The sequence below is a fragment of the Psammomys obesus genome, unplaced genomic scaffold, assembly GCF_907164565.1.
Source record: "Psammomys obesus unplaced genomic scaffold, mPsaObe1.curated_primary_1811, whole genome shotgun sequence".
NCBI classification, from domain to species: domain Eukaryota; kingdom Metazoa; phylum Chordata; class Mammalia; order Rodentia; family Muridae; genus Psammomys; species Psammomys obesus.
Window position 1 is genome coordinate 1 of NW_026591299.1, and position 21,400 is coordinate 21,400.

The window sequence follows — 21,400 nt, forward strand, 5'->3', positions numbered from 1 at the left end:
TAACTGTATTCTAAACTCCCACACCAAAGAAGCTTTTTTTTTTTTTTTCAACAAATGGGAGACTAGTACAGAGATCAACAACTAGTCAAAAGGCAGAGAACAAGGGACCAACTCCAACATAATCCCTACACCTAAGGCTCAAGGAAAATCATGGAAGAGGGAGTGGAAGCATTCTAAGAGCCAGGACACCTGTTGGTATTAAGAGCAAGAGGGCCCGCACACATGGTGTTAGGCACAACAGGGAAAATGCAAACTGTGAACTCTCAACAATATGGTTGCCTGAACAAGACCAAATAATGGCAATACCAGCTGCCTACATGGACATGGGGAGTTCTACTTGGTGCTACCCCGAGACATGGAAATTAGTTTCTTCTGGGGTCAAACTACCACACAGGATATACTTAACCTGGGACACAAGTACTTAAGAGCAATCCTAAATGGATGCACATGCACATACATGTAACAACAATAGCTAAAGAAGAGACCAATGGGGGCAGAGGAAGAGCTTGAGGGGTGGAGATACCATGCCTACAAACAAAGTTCTCAGAACATTATGAGGCTGGAGAGATGGCTCACTGGTTAAGAACACTTGCTCCTCTTGCAGAGGACCCACGTGGTTCCCAGCATCCACATGGTGGCTCACAACCACAACGTAACTCCAGTTCAGGGGACCTGAGCCTTCTCCTGGTCTCCACGGACAACAGGCATGCAAATGATGCACAGGCTAAATGCAGACAAAACACTCGTATACAGAAAATACAGTTTTAAAAAAAATCACAGCAACAACAATAAGACAAAACAACAACAAAAACCAAATACACAATGGCATACTTAGCACTCACTGGAGTGGCTACAGTAAAACACAGACAGTAACAGAGAAGGTGAAGAAATTTGAATCTTTATACACCACTCATAGGAATGTGAAATGGCATGGCAATTTTGAAAAACTTTGGGGGTGGTACCTCAAAAAGTCAAATACAGAATTAACAAACTTTTTTTTTTTAAGAATTAAAAAAAATTTTTAAACAATTACGTGACCCATCAATTCCATTCCTAGGTATAGGTCAGAGAAAATGAATGCATGACATATAATACTTTTTACATGAATACCTAAAATAATCTATAACTTCAAAGCGAAGTGAGTAAATAAAACCTACATGTGCGTGTATATTCACGTACCACATGAACTACTGTTTGAGAATGAAAGAAGGATTAATATATGCCCCAGTATAAAAACCCTTGAAAACATTGTGCTAAGTAAAAAACCACAATCACAAAAGCCCCATGTTGTATGAGTTCAATTATATGAAATGTCAAGAATAGCCAAACTTATACAGAAAGAAAGTAGATCAGCGGTTAAGCCCAAGGGGCAGGATAAAGGAAGGAATGTGGTCTCACTAATGGGTACAAAGCTTCCTTAGAGAAGCAAATGTTCTAAAACCGATTGCTGTAATGGTTCCGAGAAGGCTAGGCATGCATTAAAAGAACACTGAATTATATCTTTTCAATCGGTTAGTTATAAGGCATATAATTTATGTAAAAAAAAACCAGAGACATAGCATTGCTTAAAGAACAGGAAAGTAGGCTAGAGGACAGACTAGAGAATGGAGGGCAGAAGTCAAGTCTGAAAAAAGTTTTGTTAGAAATAATCTACAAAATGCATAAATCACATGCATATAGCAATAATTTATAGCAGGATAGTCCAAATAAAACTGACATACCTACATCCCTGATGAAATTCTGAGGTCTATGTCCAGTGTCTACAAAATGTTGGCAGTAATCATTATGGGGATTTAAGCTCTGCGTTCCCTAAAGAAATGGTCAAAATTAAATAACAGTATACACTCTGATGGCAGATACACTAGCCTTGCGTGTTCTTATTATGAAACCATACAAAGTATGACAGATTGAAAAAAAAGCACTGATATTTGAAAATACAACTGAAACCAACATTATCAATATTTATTGATATGAATACAGTATTATCACAAGCTAACCATCAGAAGAATATTTCCTGAGTAATTTAAGATCTTTATTTTATTACAAAAATCTCTCAAAAACTGAAAAACTACAGAAAACTAGGTCCTTTCAGGCACAATGCTTAAATAAAAACAGCTCTAAGCTTAAAAATTCATTTTACCTTAAGAAAGGTACTTGAATCTTTGTAAATCTCTTCTTCATATGGCAAATTTTCTTCCTCCTGCTGCATTTCTAGTTCATCCTTGAAAATGGAAATTCAAGAAAATATTTAAAATATATACATTTATCTCGGTGTGGCGGCATGCTCCTTTAATGTCAGCACTTGGGAGACAGAGGCACGCAGGTCTCTGAGTTTGAGGCCAGCCTGATCTACAGAGTGAATTCCAGGACAGCCAGGGTTACCCACAGAAACCCTGAATTAAAAAAAGCAATTAAGGGCTGGAGAGATGGCTCTGGGGTTAAGAGCACTGCTTGCTCTACCAGAGGTCCTGAGTTCAATTCCCAGCAACCACATGGTGGCTCCCAACCATCTGTAATGAGATCTGGTATCCTCTTCTAGCCTGCAGGCAGAACACTGTATACATAATAAAATAAAATAAATCTTTAAGAAAAAAACAATTAAAAAATACATTTATTGTTTTTATCTATATTTTTCTATTACATCTGTAGGAATACATATACTGAATTATTGTTATCTTATGGCTCAGTGTTTTATTTCCCCTCAGATATGTTTATACAAGCACTGCATTAAAGTCTTTAACTTTACCTAAAATGAAGTTTAATTTGAGTTACCCTACTCAGAGGATAATGGTCCTTCCAGAAGCCATGGGTTGCCAAATAAAAATCCCAGTGCCAGTGTGGGATACCTCCCCTTGAGTTGTTGGTCACGGGTACCAAGAACACCCCCAAAGTAGGCTATTGCCATTGTTCTTGGTCGCCCACCAGAAGCTGACGGTAGATCCTATTGCTAAAGACACACATTCTTCAGTCACACGACATGAAGAAACCAGCCAATACCAAGCGGAGAGCTTCTTCCCTGCTGCCTAGCTTTATAAGGCTGGAAAGCGCTATGTGAGCATCCATCTGTGAGCCTCATAATACAATAACAGCCAGCCTTGCAAGGCATGTATATGGTACAATCAAGGCATAAATATTATGAGGGTAACCAACCAATTTCTGACTGAAATTAAGGCCCACTCTACAAGACAAAAAGGAAGCCTGCCACTGTAAATCAACCATGACTTAATGCCTGGGGAGCTCGTAAGCCCCCCGGATGAATTGGTGTCATTCTCACTATTCATTAGAGAAGCTTCTTTGTGCAGTGTGTGGGAGATAATACAGACTCAACTGGTCCGAGTGTCCAGTGTCTGTGGAATATTCAGAGCCATAAATGGACATCTTTATTACATGTTGCCCTAAAGGTTCAGGGAACAGAGAAGAAAAGGGGAAAGAGGAGTAGAAAGATTTTAAGAGGCAGAGTTTTGGGAGGTCATAGATGAATCAGTATCTTCTAGACAATACAAGACTGCTGAACTCACGAGCTCCCAGTAGCTCTGGTTGCTTACAAAAGATCAAGCTGGTTAACATTCCATCACAGAAGGTAAAGGGATTCATGAGTCCCCATCCCTTGCTCATAAGCCATTAAGAGCTGAGTGCTGCTGGGGGGAAGCTCCTTTCTTTAGGGGTATGGTTCCTGGTAGGTCAACCATGGTCCAGTGAATATCTACACACTCGTCTGTCTATGGGCAGCACAAACAGACTATGGTTTTTAGATATGACTATGAAGTTGGAAGGGATACTAAAGGAGTGAGAAGTGGAATGGATACAGAATAATTAGGGGTCAACATGATCAAAATACACATGAATAAAATTCTAAAAGAATAAAAGATCATATTAAAACAAAAGAGGTTTAGCTTGGGTTTTTTTGAAAATAAAACTGCTGAGGGACCCATGAGTTGTCAAAATACTTTAATTATACTCTCTTGTGCTGTTAATATGGAATAATGTCACTCAAGTGAATGCTGAAGCCCCTCAAAATCTACTGCACTTCTAAAGTTTATGATATACTTATCATTTTGCTGTTCTGAAAAGATTAACCAGTACTTGCCAATAATTACAGTGTTTTATATACATAATCATATGTAAGCTACATATGCTTAACATAAAATGAGCAAACTGATTCAAGGCTTTAACTGTACGATAACATAAAAGTTACTCATAAGGATTTAACACATCTTGAAGTTGAGCTTTCTAGATGAGACGAATGTATTAGAAGGATTAACTTTTTTCTTAACCATGCATAAAACTATCTCATTTTCTACTTGCCTTATATTCTTCTATTTTGTCTTCATCTGTGTCTCCTTCATCCAGGCACTTCCGTTTTGAATTTGGAGCAGGGGTATCATAAGAAGCCCTAAAAATTAAACCATACTATCACGCTACTGTGTGAGGCAAAAGGTGCCATTTGGATCTGCTTGCATTATTAAGAAGTTATAGAAACAAAAAACAACTGTTTCCTGAATAAATGGCTATTTATTCAGCTTAAGAATCATCTAAAAAGTCAAAAGCAATAATTTGTAGCTTTATTTTCATAAGAAAGCAACCAAGTGAAAAAACAGCAACTATAAAGACTGTATTATGAAAACTTTTAAACCATGTATAATTTATACTATCTATATATTTTATACTCTACTGTAAACAAAATTGATAAACTAGAAAACAAAAATGATGAAATGTTTTCTGAATTATCAGACGAATGGCACTGTTAAAGTATATTCTTTTATACTTTCATAAAATTATAATTTAACATTATTTAGGATATGTAAGCTAATCCTTAGTGTAACATTTCACTTCTACCTACTTTACAAATGTGAACTTAGTGTTTCCAGAAAGTAAAATATTTCATAATTTCAAACTTGACAGTAAAAACTGTTTCCAGTATGAGTCTCTGGGAAGTTCCCTGTGTTCAAATTTTCTGGTTCTGTTGCTCTCCTTGTGGGGTTCCCACCCTCTCCAGCTCTTACTATTTCCCACTTCTTACATAAGATTCCATGCATTCTGCCCAACAGTTGGCCATAAGTCTCAGTGTCTGCTTTGATAGTCTGCAGGGCAGAGCCTTTCAGAGGCCCTCTGTGGCAGGTTCCTAGGTTGTTTCCTTTTTTCTTCTTCTTCTGATGTCCATCCACTTTGCCTTTCAGGATGGGGATTGAGCGTTTTAGTCAGGGTCCTCTCTCTTGATTAGTTTCTTTAGATGTACAGATTTTAGTAGCTTTATCCTATGCTATATGTCTATATGAGTGAGTATATACCGTGTGTGTCTTTCTGTTTCTCATACTCTAACCAAGGACTATTCACGGAGATAACCTAGAACCCCTGCACAGATGTAGCACATGACAGTTCAGTGTCCAAGTGGGTTACCTAGTAATGGGAAGAGAAACTGCCTCTGACATAATCTGATTGGCCTGCTCGTTGATCACCTCCCCCTGAGGGGGGAGCAGCCTTACCAGGCCACAGAAAATGACAATGCAGCCACTCCTGATGTGATCTGATAGACTAAGATCAGAAGGAAGAAGAGGACCTCCCCTATCAGTGGACTTGGGGAGGGGCATGCGTGAAGAAGGGAAAGGGAGGGTGGGATCAGGAGGGGAGGAGGGAGGGACTTATGGGGGGGATACAAAGTGAATAATGTGTAATTAATAATAATAAAGAATAAATATTTTTAATTGTTAAAACAAAAACAACAAACCAAAAACTGTTTCCAAAAACTCCATTTCCACAATTTTCCTAACAACACCTTCATACCTACAATTAATTGTTCATTTAAAAAAAAAAAAAAAAAAACAACAACAACCCTCAATGGGTGACTCCCATTGTTCTCATGAGGTTCAGGCAGAGCTGCTGCAAGTTCACGGCTACAGATCAAGACTGTGTTTCATTCCCCTAAGTAACCCTCATGAATAAATAAGTCACATCTAAAAAATTAAGCAAATGATACTTTCACACCATAAACATGTCACTAAAAAAGTTCCTCAACTTACCTGCAAGTTTCTCTTGTCTCAGCAATTTCCCTCTGCTCATCTTTGCTATTTAACACAGCACCAATGCTATCCGCACTTTCAGCTCCCAACTAGGAAGCAAAAAACTCAAAAATTAGGTCACAAGGCACTGTTCGTACACTCAACATGTGTTGCTAATTTTAATATGTCAAGTATTTTATAAAAGCAACACTGCCTATAACAGTGTCAGTAGGCTCGCAAGATAAACTGCAAGTGAACAGGAAGAATAGCTTTTTAATTAAGAATGACTTTGTCAGCTGGAAAATACTTTATGCATTTGGTTATATTTGAAATTAAGATGACTTCTTTTAGCCAATTTTGAAAACACTTGAAGTAGTAGCAATAACCCAAAAGCAAAGCATGCCATATGAGATATATATATATATATATAGTATTCTATCCCATGCTCTCGCAAAAAGTTATTCATGTTTATTAAAGCTGAGTTTTTAATAACATTTATTAACAGCTTAACATGGCAAGTTTGAGTGGCTGCTGGAGAAATTCTGCAGAAAGCAACAAATGTACACAAAGGCTAAGCTGAAAAGAGCCAATTCACAGAAAACTTCCCAAGGCACCCTAAAGACACAGAATAGCCTCAGGGACTACTAGAATACCACAAGAAAAACCTTCATGTAGTGGTCCCTTTAGCTCCAGAGCAAGAAGGTATACAAATTAGCAGCTTTGAGTTTAAACAAATTAATCTACCACTTCATATGACTGCCCTCATTTCTCCAATGAAAACTCTCTTCCAATACATGAAATGCTCATCAATTTCAACTCCTCCATAAAAATCTTTTTAAAATTATTTACTTATTTTTATTTTATGCACATTGGACTTTTGCCTGCATGTATGTCTGTGTGAGGGTGTTGGCTCCTGGAATTACAGAGAGTTGTGAGCTGCCATGTGGGTGCTGGGAATTGAACCTGGGTTCTCTAGGACAGCAGACAGTGCTCTTAACCACTGAGCCATCTTCCCAGCCCCAAAAATCTACTTCTTTTCAGTCAGAGGACAGAACATTAACTTCCTATAGTTAGAATGTTTTCTAATTTCCGTCCTGTGACTAACTCCTATTTGTAATTCTCATCTCAGAGTACGAGTCACTTCTTCAGAATTCTTTGAGGAACCAAGATTTAGATTTTGCCTCACGAAAGCTTTGAACATTTCCTTCCATCACTTTGATCTGTATGCTGCAATGCAAACTACCTCAGATTTTAAATAAAAACGTGTAATATGTAATTTCTGCATGTGTAGACTACCAACTGGCAAGCACTTACATATCCATCCTGTAGCTTCAGTGAAAGGTTTGAAAAGTAATCTTTGGAGGGACAAATCTCAGTCAGTTCTCTGGTAAGGACTGGCCAGGAGACACACCAATCTTTTGGAAACCTATTCCTAATTTAGTAAGTGAACATAACACTTCCTGTTTCTAATAATTACAAAGTAAGAATTCAAATATTTGTTGCAGGATGATTGTGTTTTAAGTGCAGAATCTAAAATTTACTCTCAGGTTGCTTCCATGAGTCTTTCGACGGGATCTCAAAACAATACAAACTTCCTTCAAGACCAATCTCAAGAATCTATAGCTGGGATGGAGAGATGTTCAGAGATTAGAAGCATGCACTGCTCTTCCAAAGAACCCGAGTTCAAGTCCCAGCACTCACATCAGGAGGCTCACAACCACCTATAACTCCAGCTCCAGGAAGATCCGGCACCCACAGCACTTGTACTCACGTGCACAGACAACACAGGGACAAAAGCACGTAATCTAAAATGAAAACTAATCTTAAAAAAAAAAAAAAAAGTATGTGAAGCTGGCTTGGAAAAAAGCAAGAAACGAAACACTACTTAACTAGTGAAGGTGAAAGGAAGAGGGTAACAAGCCACTTGACCTTGTATGAACGTCTAGCACTAATCGACCATTGCCAAGTCTGTCCCCACCACTCCCACTCAAGTCCGTGCCGCAACGGTGGGTCCATAAAGCCCCAAAATAGTACTGGCTGTTCTAGGTAATGACTTTGACAGGCACATGGGGTGGGGGACAGGGAATAAAAGCCTCGGGACAAGGACCTTGACAAGGGCAGAAGAAAGTTGACCAAAAAACGCGGGCTGGGCAGGGGGGGGGAGCGGGCAGGGTTGGCCGCGCACGCGCACTGCTGATCCCTCCCAGCCGCCCGCACACCTGCTGAGCTAGGAGCTGCCGCCGTAGCTTCTGCCGCTCCCGGATCTCCTGCAGGCGGCTGTCCATGCCCCAGCTCCCGCTCCTCACCACCCCGACAGAGCTGGCGCTCGCTAACACACAAACTCTCCTCCTAAAACAGGAAATGCGGGGTTCCGCAGAGCTTCCCACGGGCAGGCTTTCCCGTCCCTCACCAGGGACTTCCGGCGCGCCAGAAACTGCCTACACCTGGCCAGGAAGTCCCGCCTCCGGGACGCCGCAGATATGACGTCACAGGATACGGACCAATGAAGAATGCGGGGGGGGGGCGGAGGCGCGGGCTCAGGCCCAGGTGTTTTTCTGGCTCTCCTCTGTCAGTAGCTTGGCAAGTTAGCGAGCTTTTGTAAAAGGACAGCAGGAACTGGCTGCCTTGGGAGGCTGAGACAGGAGGATCCAGGACTGTGGGGAGTAGGTAGTGAAACCTGTACAAAAAATAAAAAAAGGAGAGCGTGGCGGTGGTGGGCCAAGCCTTTACTCCCAGCATTCAGGAGCCAGAGGCAGGCGAATCTCGGTGAGATCGAGGCCAGCATGGTCTACGGAGCGAGTTCCGGGATAGCCAGGTCTACACAGAGAAACCCTCTCTTGAAAAAGCCAAAACCAAAACAAAATCCTTGCATAATGGTAGAATTACATGACAAAAGTGTTCATTTCCAGAAAATATACTGTAAAATATTTTGAATATACAGTGTTAATACAAAACATCATTGTATTGCTTGCTAATCATGACTGCTGATTATAATTATTTAAATTATTTGCCAATGGTGGGTGGGACTAGGTCCTCACTGAGCATTTCTTATGGCAGGCTCTATGGTAGGCTCTGAAGTCTGCGAAGGCTCAAAGATCAGAAAAATATTTGAGCATGCCAGCTCCTCCCATTCCGTCAGCTCGAGGATGGGTAGCCATTCTAACACATGCTATCCTTTTAAAATAACAGCGAATTCTGCCCTCTTTCATGAAAGCTGGGCCAACAACGAGTGGAGTCCTTATGAAGCCATTGGAATCCATCAGAGAATTGTTGCAGTTTTTACAAAGAAAGGGATATACCTCTTAAAATCTGCCCACCGGGAGAATTAAAAAACAAACAAACAAACAAAAAACTAAACTGCGTCAGTACACCTGTAGATTCTGTACATGCTTATTTGTACACCCAGTCACCGTCGCTACACAAGGGCCACAAGTCTGTGTGCATCCCACACATCCCACACATCCCTTAACCAAACTCGTGTCTTTGGGGTTATTTACTTGTTTTGTTTTGCTGGCTGGTGATAGGTTTATCTACATTTGTTTTGTTTTGAGACCCACCGAGTTTAACCAGAAGTGTTCTAAAGGCACTACTACTGCAGCAGCTGGCAAAAGTCACTAGGATGGGAGATTTAGTAAAATTAAGCATTCCGTTAAAAGGAAAACCAATGCCTCAAGGGAACAGGAGCTCCACGAGGAGAGCGACAGAACCAAGAAATCTGGGCACAGGGGTCCTTTCTGAGACTGATAATCCAAACAAGGACCATGCATGGAGATAGCTTAGATCCCCTGCACAGAAGTAGTGAGAGACCAAAAGATTAAAAATTAGCAGCTATTATTCAAGGCCTGAACTAGGTGGGTGGAGAAGTCCAGGAATGCCCTGAGGGGAAGAACGGCTTTACTGCATTCTTAGCCCACCCACCGGAGAGACAGTTGCTAGGAAACTGGCCCATCCCCCTAGGGAGGGACACCAGGTCATTAATGGTCTGAGGACCTTCCTATAGCCAATCAATTCAAAATGTAGCATTTTGACCAATAGATGCTTGCCAGGCAGGTATCACCCCTGCCTTGGGCGTGCTGGAAGGGACCAGAATCTTTAAATCACCCAACTAACCTGAGCACAGTGGGGCTCGGCTGTGGTGGGGGGTGTGGGCCCAAGCTGCAGCTTGTAATTTACAATAAAAAGAACCTCATGTATTTACAGCACAGTCTGTTTATTCCTGGTCTTTTGGGGTTCGTGAACTGGGCAGAACAGTAGCCCATGGCAGCTCAGTGTCCAAGAGGGTTCCCCAATAATAGGAACAGGGACCCTCTCTGACATGAACTCAGGGGCTGGCTCTTTTGGATCACCTCCACCTGAGGGGGGGGAGCAGCCTTACCAGTCCACAGAGGAAGACAATGCAGCCAGTCCTGATGATACCTGATAGGCTAGGGTCAGATAGAAAGGGAGGAGGACCTCCCCTATCATTGGACTGGGGGAGGAGCATAGAAGAAGAGGGAGGGAGGGTGGAATTGGGAGGGGATGGGGAAGGGGGCTACAGCTGGGGTACAAAGTAAATAAACTGTAATTAATAAAAAAATGTTTTGTGTTTGAAAAAAAGGAAAACAATGTATTTTTCAAACATATCACTGTGTGCTACATTTGAATATGTCTCTGGGAAAGGGGGTATTGAAAATTTAATCCCCTGTGACGGCACTGAGGGATGAAAACAACGAATGGTGGCTGGTCACGGGAACAGCACTTTATCCTTGATGAATCCTTGCAAAAATGGGCTCACTGTGAAACTGTGGGTTTAGAGGGAATCTCCTCCCTCCTTCTTTCTCTTTTTTCCTTCCTTCTCTCGTTTCCTCTGTCCTGCTTTCTTCTATGGATGACAGAGCAAGAAGACACTCCCCCAAGCCCCATCTTTTGTTCTAGGATTTTCCAGCTTCAAGAACCATGAGCCAGTAAGTTTATATTTATTATAAGTGACCTAGTCTGTGGCAATAGTTTAAAGCAGCTCAAAATGGACAGTGACTTAGCAGCTGTATGCACCATGAAATTCTAATTAATAGCTTAGTGAGGACAGTGAAACAGTTGTGTATATAGCTTGCACATAGGAATCAGAAATCTGTCCAATTTTTGTAAAAATTGAAACCAATTTATAAATAAATTACTTCTTGAGGCATCATTCTGATGTTTAAAGAACACATGGTTTTGTGATATTTCACATTCAAATTAAAAGACTATTTAACTCTGTCTTTTGTTTACCTAAAAGCTGAATACTGTCTCCTGTCCAGACCTACATTTGAAATGGCAAAAGCAATGAGAAAAGCAGTGTGAGGTCTATGGTGAAGCAATGATGAAAACTACATTGGAAGAGATTTCACAGTTTCACGTCCTGCTTATTTTCAATCATATGTTTTGGATTTTAAGTGCGTGTACAATTTTTGGGCCTAAGAAGGAAATAAAAGTTTTGTTTTTTAATTTAAAAACTACTATTGAGCTTTGATCTACATAAAACAGATTTGTATCAGGAGACTACTGTGTGGTTTGTTGGTTGTTGTTTTGTTTTTAATATGTATTGGGCCTAGAGAGAGAGTTCTGGTTAAAAGCACTGGCTGCTCTTTGAGAAGACCAAGGTTTGATTCCCAGCACCCATACAGAGGCTCACAACCACAACCATCCCACTTCCAGGGGAATCCAGTGTCTTCCTCTGAACTCCATGGACACTAAGCATGCATTTGGTGTGCATGTACATATACAAGCAAAATACCTGTAAAAAATAATAATAATAAAAACTGTTGTTTGAATATGAAATGTCCCCTAAATACTTTGAACACTTGTCCCTACCTAATGGCATTTCTTTGGGAGATTGGGTTTAGCTGTAGTATGTGGGTTGGTTGCTGGGAAGTGTGTCTAATAGATAATAGCAGAGCCTTGCTTCATGAGCACTCTACTTTTTGGTTGTTGCCATTTAACAAACTGATACTGCATGTTCCTGCTCTCCCACTTCCCAGAAAACCTAAACTAGTCCTCCTCTCATGTCCCCACCATGATAGACTCTCTTTTCTAGAACTACGAACTAAAATAAATCTTCCTTTAAGTTGTTCTTTGTCAAGTATTTACTTTCAGCAATGAGAAAAGTAACTAATCAAGTAAATTTGTTCTGAGAAAGTGTGGCCATTGCTGTGGTGGACTTGGCCTTGTAATTCACAGGGCCTTGAAACTGACTTGTGGAGACCTGCATAATGGTGCCCACCTTTAATCCCAGCCCTTGGGAGACAGAGACATGTGGATCTCCGAGTTTGAGGCCAGCCAGATCTACCTAGCAAAGTTTTAGGACATCTAGAGCTATATAGTGAGACCCTGTCTAGGCAAAATCAAAACAACAACAAACTCCTTTTGGGGAGGAATGTGGAGAAGCTTGGACATGTGAGGCACAGAAGCCCTCTTAAGCACTTAATGAGCAACTACGGACAATGCGTGGAGGAGCAGAGCCACCGTACAAAGGCAGACAAATACAAAAAAATAAAAATTTCTTCTGCTTTAAGAAAAAACTACCCATGTGGTTTAAAGGGGGATCAAGGACTCTACTGAGAATTGTACTAGAGGCTGTGTTCTCCTGCATCAATCATTAATGAAGAAAATGTCCCACAGACTTGCCTGTATGCTAATCTAGTAGAGGTATGTTCTCAAATGAAGCCTCCCCTTCTCACATGACCAGCCTCACAGCAAACTGGCATTAAAAAAAATTAAGTCTAAGCAGGACAGGCTTCTACAGCTCTTCTGCAGAGCATAGATAACACTCAGTCCCTGCCAGGAGTCCCTCCAATCTTCCTGACATCTCCAATATCTTGTGGGTCTCTGTTTTAAATTAAGTTTAATTTTCACAGGTTCACTAACAGTTTCTTAGGACCTCCCTCCAGGAAATCTGACTCTGCTACATGCTAATTGCATGGCTTTGTGGAACTTCTGAGTAGCATTCATGGCCATGTAACGCCTGTGTTCTGCATGCCTTCAAAACCAGCACTGTATGATCAACTGTAGCAGGAAGCCTAATAGAATCTTCTATCTAGGATAAACATTAGAATGAAATGATTGTCTTCTCCACGTGCTTTGACCTTGAAGAAATCATTGTAGAAAACACTGATTGTTTTCTATTATCTATAGAGTTGTTTTCCTGAAGAAGCTTTACAGCCTTGCATGATTTTGGTCACAAGAGAGTCCTATCACACCTGGAATGTCTTGCATTATTGAATACTGCAAGCAGTACCCAGTAAGAGCAGCAGGGGTATGATGTTTTCTTTCACCAAACATAAAGATTAAGGGGCTTTGGTATGAGGAACTTGTTTTACCCCCAAATCAACTTTTGTGTAACAATCAATAAAAATGCTTTTTCAAGGCTATTCGACATTCAGTTCACAGAGGCTGGATCTCCCTGCTGCCAGAAAGGCCTTAATTCATCCTTGAGTGACCCTCTTTCTTTGATCCTCCAGTGCACTCAGTCAACAATCTCAAGATCTGCGGTCAGCTTGAGATGCATGCAGCCCAGCCCCTCTTCATATGGTCTCTGCTTTAGTTCCTGCCTTGAGATCCTGCTCTGACTTGCCTTCATGATGGACTGTGAAGGTTGTGTAAGCCAAAGAAGCCTCTTCCTATCCAAGTTGCTTTTGGTGGTTGTCTTTGTCATAGTGATAGAAACCAAACTATCTAACACTGCTGGAGCCTGCATGATGTCATCATGAGCCTCAGGTGATAGATATAGACACAGAGTTTGTCCTGTGGGGTTTGCGCTATACTTCGGTTCAATCTTTATTTTTTATTATTTTCTTTTGGAATGGGAATATTTACTCTGGGCCACTGTATATTGCATGTATATAATTTGTTGTTGTTTAACAAAGGTTCACTGTTAAAATATTGCCTTATATCTCAGAAAAGACTTTGGATTTTTGAACAGTGTTTCCCTATAATGGGGGCTTTTGGAGTTAGACAGCATGAACTCTGCATTCGAGATAATCATGAGCCCATGGGTGTGGGGCAAACTGTTACAGTTTGAATGTGTAAAGGCTCATATCAGATCATGAGTTTGAACATTGACCAACAGCTGATGGCATTGTTTGCGGGGAGATCCTTGAATCCTTAGGAGATTGGACCTAGGCTAAAAACATGGATGTGTAGAAGGGAAGGGCTTCCTGCATTACAGCCCAGCACTGCCTTCAGCCCACCCTCTCTGCTTCCTGGTTGATGCCCTGAAAAAAACCAGCTGCTACCCATCTCTGCTAGCATGAACCAAGCTGTACCAGGTGCTGTGTCTTCTTCACCGTGATAGATTTAGCCCCTCAGATCATGAACCAGAATAAACCCTTAGGTTTTTGCCAGATTTTTAGACACAGTGATAAGAAAAATGTCACACAAACTAACATTAAAAATGGATGGAATGTGTAATTCTAAACAGCGTGTACCTTGTTATTATAATCAGTACAAATACTGGTTTACCCTAAAGAGTTTAGTTTCAAAAGACTGTGAAAGGCAATCTTGAAAGATAATGACATCAACTTTTGGCTAACGTGCTAAATCTGTTTCCGATTATGGAAAAATGTATCCAAAAGCAATCACGGGCCCGCCGAGCGCTGCAGGCTGGAACTATTCTCTGGGCGTTTAGAGCCGACAACTTGTGAGTGGTGCAGAGTTTCTGCTTGTTGGCCAGCCATCAACTACTCAGAATTCCTTCTGATTGGAGTAATCTTCGCTGAGTCTTCCTTGTCTATCCATAGGAAAAACATACAATAAATAAGCATGCTGATCCTAGTGAGAATTAGAACAGAAGAGCTCGGCTGTTTGCCACAGGAGCTTGGGGAGAAGAGGGGACATTTTTCCTTGATAGGAACTGGCTTCCAGTATAAACTTCCAGCTGTAATCGTTTTGCTATTCCTCTACAGTCAAAACTGTCATACGGGAAGCCAAAACCAACTCATGGTTGTAGTACTTTATTCAGAAAACTGGAAATTGAATGATGAGGAAATTCTGCTATACTTATACTTAGTCTAGACTGAAAATTACTGGAAAATGATAGTTACGCTAGAAGAAAGGTCCACACGTGTGCATGTGCCTAAACATGCTGCTGATGTGTAATTCAGAAAAATGTTTAAACCTATAGGAAATATATTTGCACTTAAAATATTGTACATACAGGACTTAGATTGTTCTTTACTTATTAAGTAAAATTAATGCTTTCCTGCTTTCTGCTTCTGTCCTGTTCCTGTCCTGTTCGACAAAACCGTAGGCAGCCTTCCTTCACTTTTGCCCTTTTGGTTATATTTTCAAGTGTGCATGTGTGTGTGTGTGTGTGTGTGTGTGTGTGTGTGTGTGAAGGCCACAAACTGACACAGAGTGTCTTTCTCCATCACTTTTCACCTTACCTTTTGAGGCTGGCCTTTCTCTGACCTCAGTGCTCGCCGTTTTGCTAGGCTGACAGTTAGCAAGCTCTAAGAGACTGCCTGTCTCTGCCTTTTCTACTCCTGCAAACACTGGTGTCACTGGTAAACAGTGTCATACCCAGCTTGGTTTCTTCTTCTTTATCTTTTCTCTTCTTCCTTCATCTTTCTTTCTTCTTCTTCCTCCTTCTTCTCCTTTTTTTTTTTTTTTTTAACATGGAAATCCAAAATTGGGTCCTAATTTATGTATGGAAGGGTTATCTTAACTAACTGAGCAATCTGCATTTTGGGTTATTCATATAGTTGGGAATTTAATACTTGGTTATTTAATCCATAGCCTCTATTCAAGAATTCCAACATCCTGCTTCTGCTACAAAATGCAGGCTTCTTTTTCTGCTCCATCTCCAGACTGGCTATGGGTATGACATGAGATATGTGCAAGGTGGACTCTGAAGGTCACGAGTGTGCTACAGCCACCCCTGTTCAGATGCCCCTGTTCTGTCTAATCAGGCCTGAGGCCCACCTAGGCCTGGAGTGTGTGTAGTAAGAGGATTTCATGTAAGCAGTTTGTTTTAGTTTGATTACAAAAGCTTTCCACATTCTCAAGGTTGAAGGCTTGATTCCTAATTTTTGATGTCATATCGAAGATGGGAACTTTGGATGGGGCCTAGCTGGAATTAGGTCACTGTGGACAAGCCTCTGAAGCTTGTAGCTTAGTCCTGCTCCCAGATTGCTGTCTCTCTGCTTCCTCTCAGTCATCTGGCCACCATCATTTGCACTACTATTAGCATTATCTCTCAAGTTCCCACAACAACATATTAATCTCAGAAAACTCAATAATTTTTCTAGCCCAAACTTCCAAACCCCTTCCAGAATAATGTGGCCATGTCTGTCATAGTAACACCCCAAGATCCTTGTACCTACTTCTACCTTAGTGTTTTCTCTTGCTGTGGTAAAGAGCATGTCCAAAAGGGAAGAAAGTGTTTATTTGACCTCACAAGTTGCAGGCCATCATCAAGAGAAATCAGGGCAGGAACCCAAGGCAGGAACCTGGAGGTAGGAACTGAAGCAGAGGCCATGAAGAGACAGTGCTTACTGGCTTGCTTACCCTGGCTTGTTCAGTTTGATTGCTTATCAGAGGACGACCTTCCCAGGGATGGCACTAACCACAGTACACTAGGCTCTCACATTTCAATCAACAGCCGAGAAAATGTATAGCAGGCTTGCCCACAGGCAAAACTGATGGGAACATTTTCTCAACTGTGGTTCCCTCTTTCAAAATGATGCTAGCTTGTGTCAAGCTGACAAAATAATAATAATAATAATAATAATAACTAACCAGCACAGAGGTGCTATAGTTTAACTGTTCAACCAGTTAAGGATAGAGTTTGCATCTAGTTTTTAATATTCTGAATAAGCCTACTCTAAATATTCATGCACATGATTTTTATGAGACCCTAAGTCTTTACTTCCTTAGGCTATATGTGTACCATATAATTGTTTAGTTGAGTGTCTAATCTCTAAACAACTGACATGTTATCTTCCAGAGAGAATCTATATCATTTTATACTCTCACCATCAGTGTGTGCATAATCTACTCCAGGCCTTTGTTGGCATCTGGTATTCTATTTTTATCCTATGCCTCTTCATATATTTAAAGTGATAATTCATTTGGTTCTAATTTGCATTTCCTTAATGCTCAGTGATGTTGAACATAATTGTATAAGTTGATTTACCATCTGTGTCTCTCTTTTTGGCAAAATGACTTTTTAAAAACTTGTTATTTATTTCATTTTATGTGTGGGAGTGTTTTGCACCGTGTGCTTATGTGGTGCCCACAGAGGTAAGAAGAGGTATCAGATCACCTGGAACTGAAGTTACAGACAATTGTGAACCACCATGTAGGTGTTAGAAACGGAACCTGCATCTTCTGCCACATATGCTCCCTTAACCAACCTCCCTATATGTTTTTTCATGTCCTGTCTGTGTTCTATCTAAATTGTTTAGAAACTTTTACCAATAATTTTTAAAGATTTTTAAAAATAAGATTAGGTTTATTTGCAACCAAAGAGGCCCTTTGGTTTTAACACCTTAAAGTTTATTCTCCCAATAAGAGAAACCCAGGAAGAGCCACTGCCTGGCCATGTGCTGAGAGAATTGTCTCCTTTCCTGTGTGCTGTTTCTGTTATTGAAATTGTCTTTTGCCTCCAGGTGGCTTCCAGAGTTCTGGTCATTCTATTTGTCTTCTAGGAAGCAAATACAAAGTAGAAAGAGAGCAAAACTCTCTCTCTTTACAGACTCTATTTAGAGATTTTACATTGCATCTTTTACATTTTCTGTAGGGTAAAGAAATGATGGAAAATTATAGCCATTGCAATCATTATATATTCATTATAAAAGAGTTTAAAGAATTCAGAGATATAGAGAAGATTTATGTTCTCCGTACTACATCTTCCAGAAATAATCATCATTAGTAGTTTGTTAGTAGTAGTTTCTACTATTATTTTTTTGGGATTCTTTGAAGTATAATTTAAATATTTTCCCTTTTGAATACAGAGGTCTGCAATTAAGTAGAATCTTTTGTGCAGCCGTCACTACAGTTTGGGTTTACAACACTTTCATTCTGAGTTCTCAGGTTTCTGTGTAGATTCCAGCACTTGCCCTCAGGGTGGGTATGTGGTTTCCATGCTTTCACCCTAGCTTGCTATTTTGTCTCTCCTCCCTCACCCCCTGTTTTGGAGTCAAGGTCAGATTCTTTCTCAGAGGGAAAGTTTTAACTTGGAGGAAGGGCAGGTTTTACTTTGGGGATCATGCTTTTGGTATAAAGTAACAGTTAAGGTTTTACATGTGGAAATCAACACATCCTCTGTTCCCTCATCTCCCACATCCAACTCATTCTCTCATCATGTCAACACTACCTCCAAAACATCTCCTCCAATTCTTCTTTCCATTTTCTACAGCATTCCCAAGGTTCAAACCACAACTATTAATCATATAATTGGTCTCCCTTCTCATGTCATGTGACCTCTTAACCTAACTGCTTTTAAAAGTTTCCCATCACAGTTTAAATGAAATTCATCCTCTACCACAGTCTGTTCGACCTGGCCACATTCTGGCCTCTTTCTGTCTGGTAGAGCCTCGATGCTGCTCTGCCCTTCTTCCTTCTCACTCTGGTGCACTAAACTAAACCCACACTCATTTCACTTCATGTCCCATCTGTATCAAGCCCCCTCCCTCTTCAGGCCCTTGCATGTGCTGAGCTGTAATGTCTGCACAGCTGATGTTACTGCATCCTGCTGACTGTCCCATGATGCTTCACTGTGCACCTCACTGAAAGCAGCCTGCTTCACTCTCATCACCTTGCATTTCTCACCCTTGCTAGGTGGTTTGTTTACCTCCATCTCCCTGCCCTGGAGGGGGTCTCTCATTGCAGTGCCCTGGCCTGTGGTGGGTACTGCTGCATCTCAAGCACCCAGCACTTTGGAATCAGTAAGAGTTTCTTAGATATTGAGCACTTCTGTCTTTTTACTAAAAATAAATTCCTTTTTGAGTCCTCACCTGCATTTGCAATCATGCTAATTAACAAACACAATTTATTTTTATTTCTGACAAGTTTGATTTTTTTTTTTTTTAATAGGGTTGCCCTGTGTAGCCCTGACTTTCTTGGAACTCACTCATTTCTGTAGACCAGGATAGTCTCAAACTTACAGAGATCCTGCCTCTGCCTCCCCAGTGCTGGAATTCAAGGTATGCCACCACGGCATAGCTGACAAATTCAGTTCTTAGTTTAGTCAAGTTATTTATTCATGTTGCCTGAAGTACACAAATATAACGTAGGATAAATCATATTTCAAACATGTCTTGAGTTTAACTGAAGAATCAATAATGGCAAAGATACCATTATTGTGCTTTTGTTTCAAAAACCATGTAAACTTGTATATCCTAGTTCATCAATAATTCTCTGGCATATCTAAGCAAATCCAGACAGATTGTCACAGCTTTGTGTCATAACCAGACACAGTGGCGTACCCCTGTAATCCCAGCACTTGGGGAGGCAGAGGCAGGGAGATCTCTGTGAGTTCAAGGTCAGCCTGGTCCTGTTCCCAGGACAGCCAACGCTACCCAGAGAAACCCTGTCTTGAAAAACCAAAACCATTAAAAACAACAACAACAACAACAACAACAAAAACATAAACTTACCTCATCAGGATGCAATGTAATACTGCTTCTATTTATTTTAAGTCGTGTAAGACATTTGTGTCTCTATTAGTGTGAAACCTCACAGTTATTATATGACGACATGAGTCACAAAAGATACTGCACAGAAATACTTGAGGGATTACGTTACACATTACTAAATTTTGGCATTGTGTTGCAGTTACCCTCGAAGATTAAATTTAGAATTCACTAACCAGAAAAAGTGTCTCAAGTCATTTAAGTCTTTTAGAATGTGACTCTTAGATAGCTGCTTCAAAACTTCAGAAAATCAAAGAAATGTGTCTTACAACCTTACACATACAGAGCTCATGCGTGGTGTATAAATAAGGAATTGGGTGTGTTATGTAAATAGAACATTGTAGACACATTCCTTATTTGAAATAAAGACCTTTCTGGTGGTGTTGGGGTTTGTTTACTTAAGATCCTATGAAAGCTGACAGAACAATACAACTAGAAAAGGGGTTGCCAACTGATTCTGAAGAGATATGGTCTTAGAGTTTTATTGCTGTGAAGAGACACCATGACTACATCAACTCTTATAAAGGAAAACATTTCATTGGGGCTGGCTCACAGTTTCAGAGGTTTAGCCCAATATTGTCGTGGCAGCGTGCAGGCAGAGATGGTGCTGGAAAAGGAACAGAAGAGTTCTGTATCTTGATCTGAAGGCAGCAGAAGACAAGACGAACTTGAGCTTCTGAGTCCTCAAAGACCACTCTTTAGAGACATACTTTCTCCAACAAGGCCGCACCGACTCCAACTAGACCACGCTTCCTAATAGTGCCATTCCTTACGGGCCACACCTTCAAACACATGACTCTATGGGGGGCATTCCTATTCAAACCACCAGACACAGTCCAGCTCTGAAAGATACTGGAACTTGTAGTACACATTTAGTTTAAGATTAAAGCCAGGTGTGGTGGCACACACCTTTAATCCGAGCACTTGGGAGAGCCAGGCAGTGGGTTTCTGTGAGTATGAGATCAGCCTGATCTACAAAGTAAGTAAGTTCAAGGCCAGTCACCTTGAAGACACCTCATCTCAAAACAAAACAAAACAAATCAACAAAAACAAACAAAAATGATCATATACAGTTTTCAAAAGGATTTGAAATGTCCAAGCTGTCATGCTTAAAACTTGACAATAGTTTTAATAGTTCTACTATTTTATCTTAACCTTCACTTTACCCTTAGGCTGTGACCTTAATTTGACCTAAATGTTCCTTGCCTTAACTATGACATCTGGTTTTTCTAGTCTGGAAATTCCACAACCAGAGACACCCTAGTCTTGGGAATTCCCTAGCCCCCCTTCAGCCAAGGTCATAGAGCAGTGCCTTATCTAGGTAGCCAGAATATTTGGAACACACCTGCTTGTGGTTGCATTTCACCTACCCTTCCCTCCCCCATTCAAAAAACAGACTCTGATTCTTTCTTCAGAGACTTGAAATGTTTTTCGTACGAGTCTTTGACTTGCTTGGTTAGGGTCACCCCAAGGTACTTTATGTCCTTTGTGGCTATTGTGAAGGTTGTTGTTTCCCTAATTTCTTTCTCAGCCCTTTTGTCTTTTGTATACAAAAAGGCTACTGATTTTTTTTTTTGAGTTAATTTTGTATCCAGTCACTTTGCTGAAGGTGTTTATCAGCTGTAGGAGTTCCCTGGTAGAATTTTGGGGGTCACTCAGGTATACTATCATATCATCTGCAAATAGTGATACTTTGACTTCTTCCTTTCCAATTTGTATCCCCTTGATCTCTTTTAATTGTCTTGCTATTGTTCT

The 21,400-nt window shown here is 40.6% G+C and overlaps 1 protein-coding gene across 1 annotated transcript; it reads right to left on the bottom strand.

Annotated features, from left to right (window-relative positions):
* Positions 1-1,119: 1,119 nt before the first annotated feature.
* On the bottom strand, positions 1,120-9,641 carry LOC129679130 (N6-adenosine-methyltransferase non-catalytic subunit-like). The gene is made up of 6 exons (XM_055610053.1): positions 9,554-9,641; positions 8,216-8,412; positions 6,018-6,106; positions 4,306-4,393; positions 2,141-2,221; positions 1,120-1,809 (listed from the first exon to the last, which is right to left on the bottom strand). Exons 1-6 carry the CDS (start codon positions 9,639-9,641, stop codon positions 1,651-1,653), a joined length of 702 nt encoding a protein of 233 aa, XP_055466028.1. The 3' UTR covers positions 1,120-1,650.
* Positions 9,642-21,400: the final 11,759 nt, after the last annotated feature.

Coding starts and splice junctions, on each gene's coding strand:
- LOC129679130 (XM_055610053.1), bottom strand. CDS start 9,641: ATGCTTAATTTTACTAAATCTCCCATCCTAGTGACTTTTGCCAGCTGC. Junction 6,107..8,215: donor GGCAGCTCCTAGCTCAGCAG/GTGTGCGGGCGG, acceptor TTTGCTTCCTAG/TTGGGAGCTGAAAGTGCGGA. Junction 2,222..4,305: donor ACAAAATAGAAGAATATAAG/GCAAGTAGAAAA, acceptor TCCATTTTCAAG/GATGAACTAGAAATGCAGCA.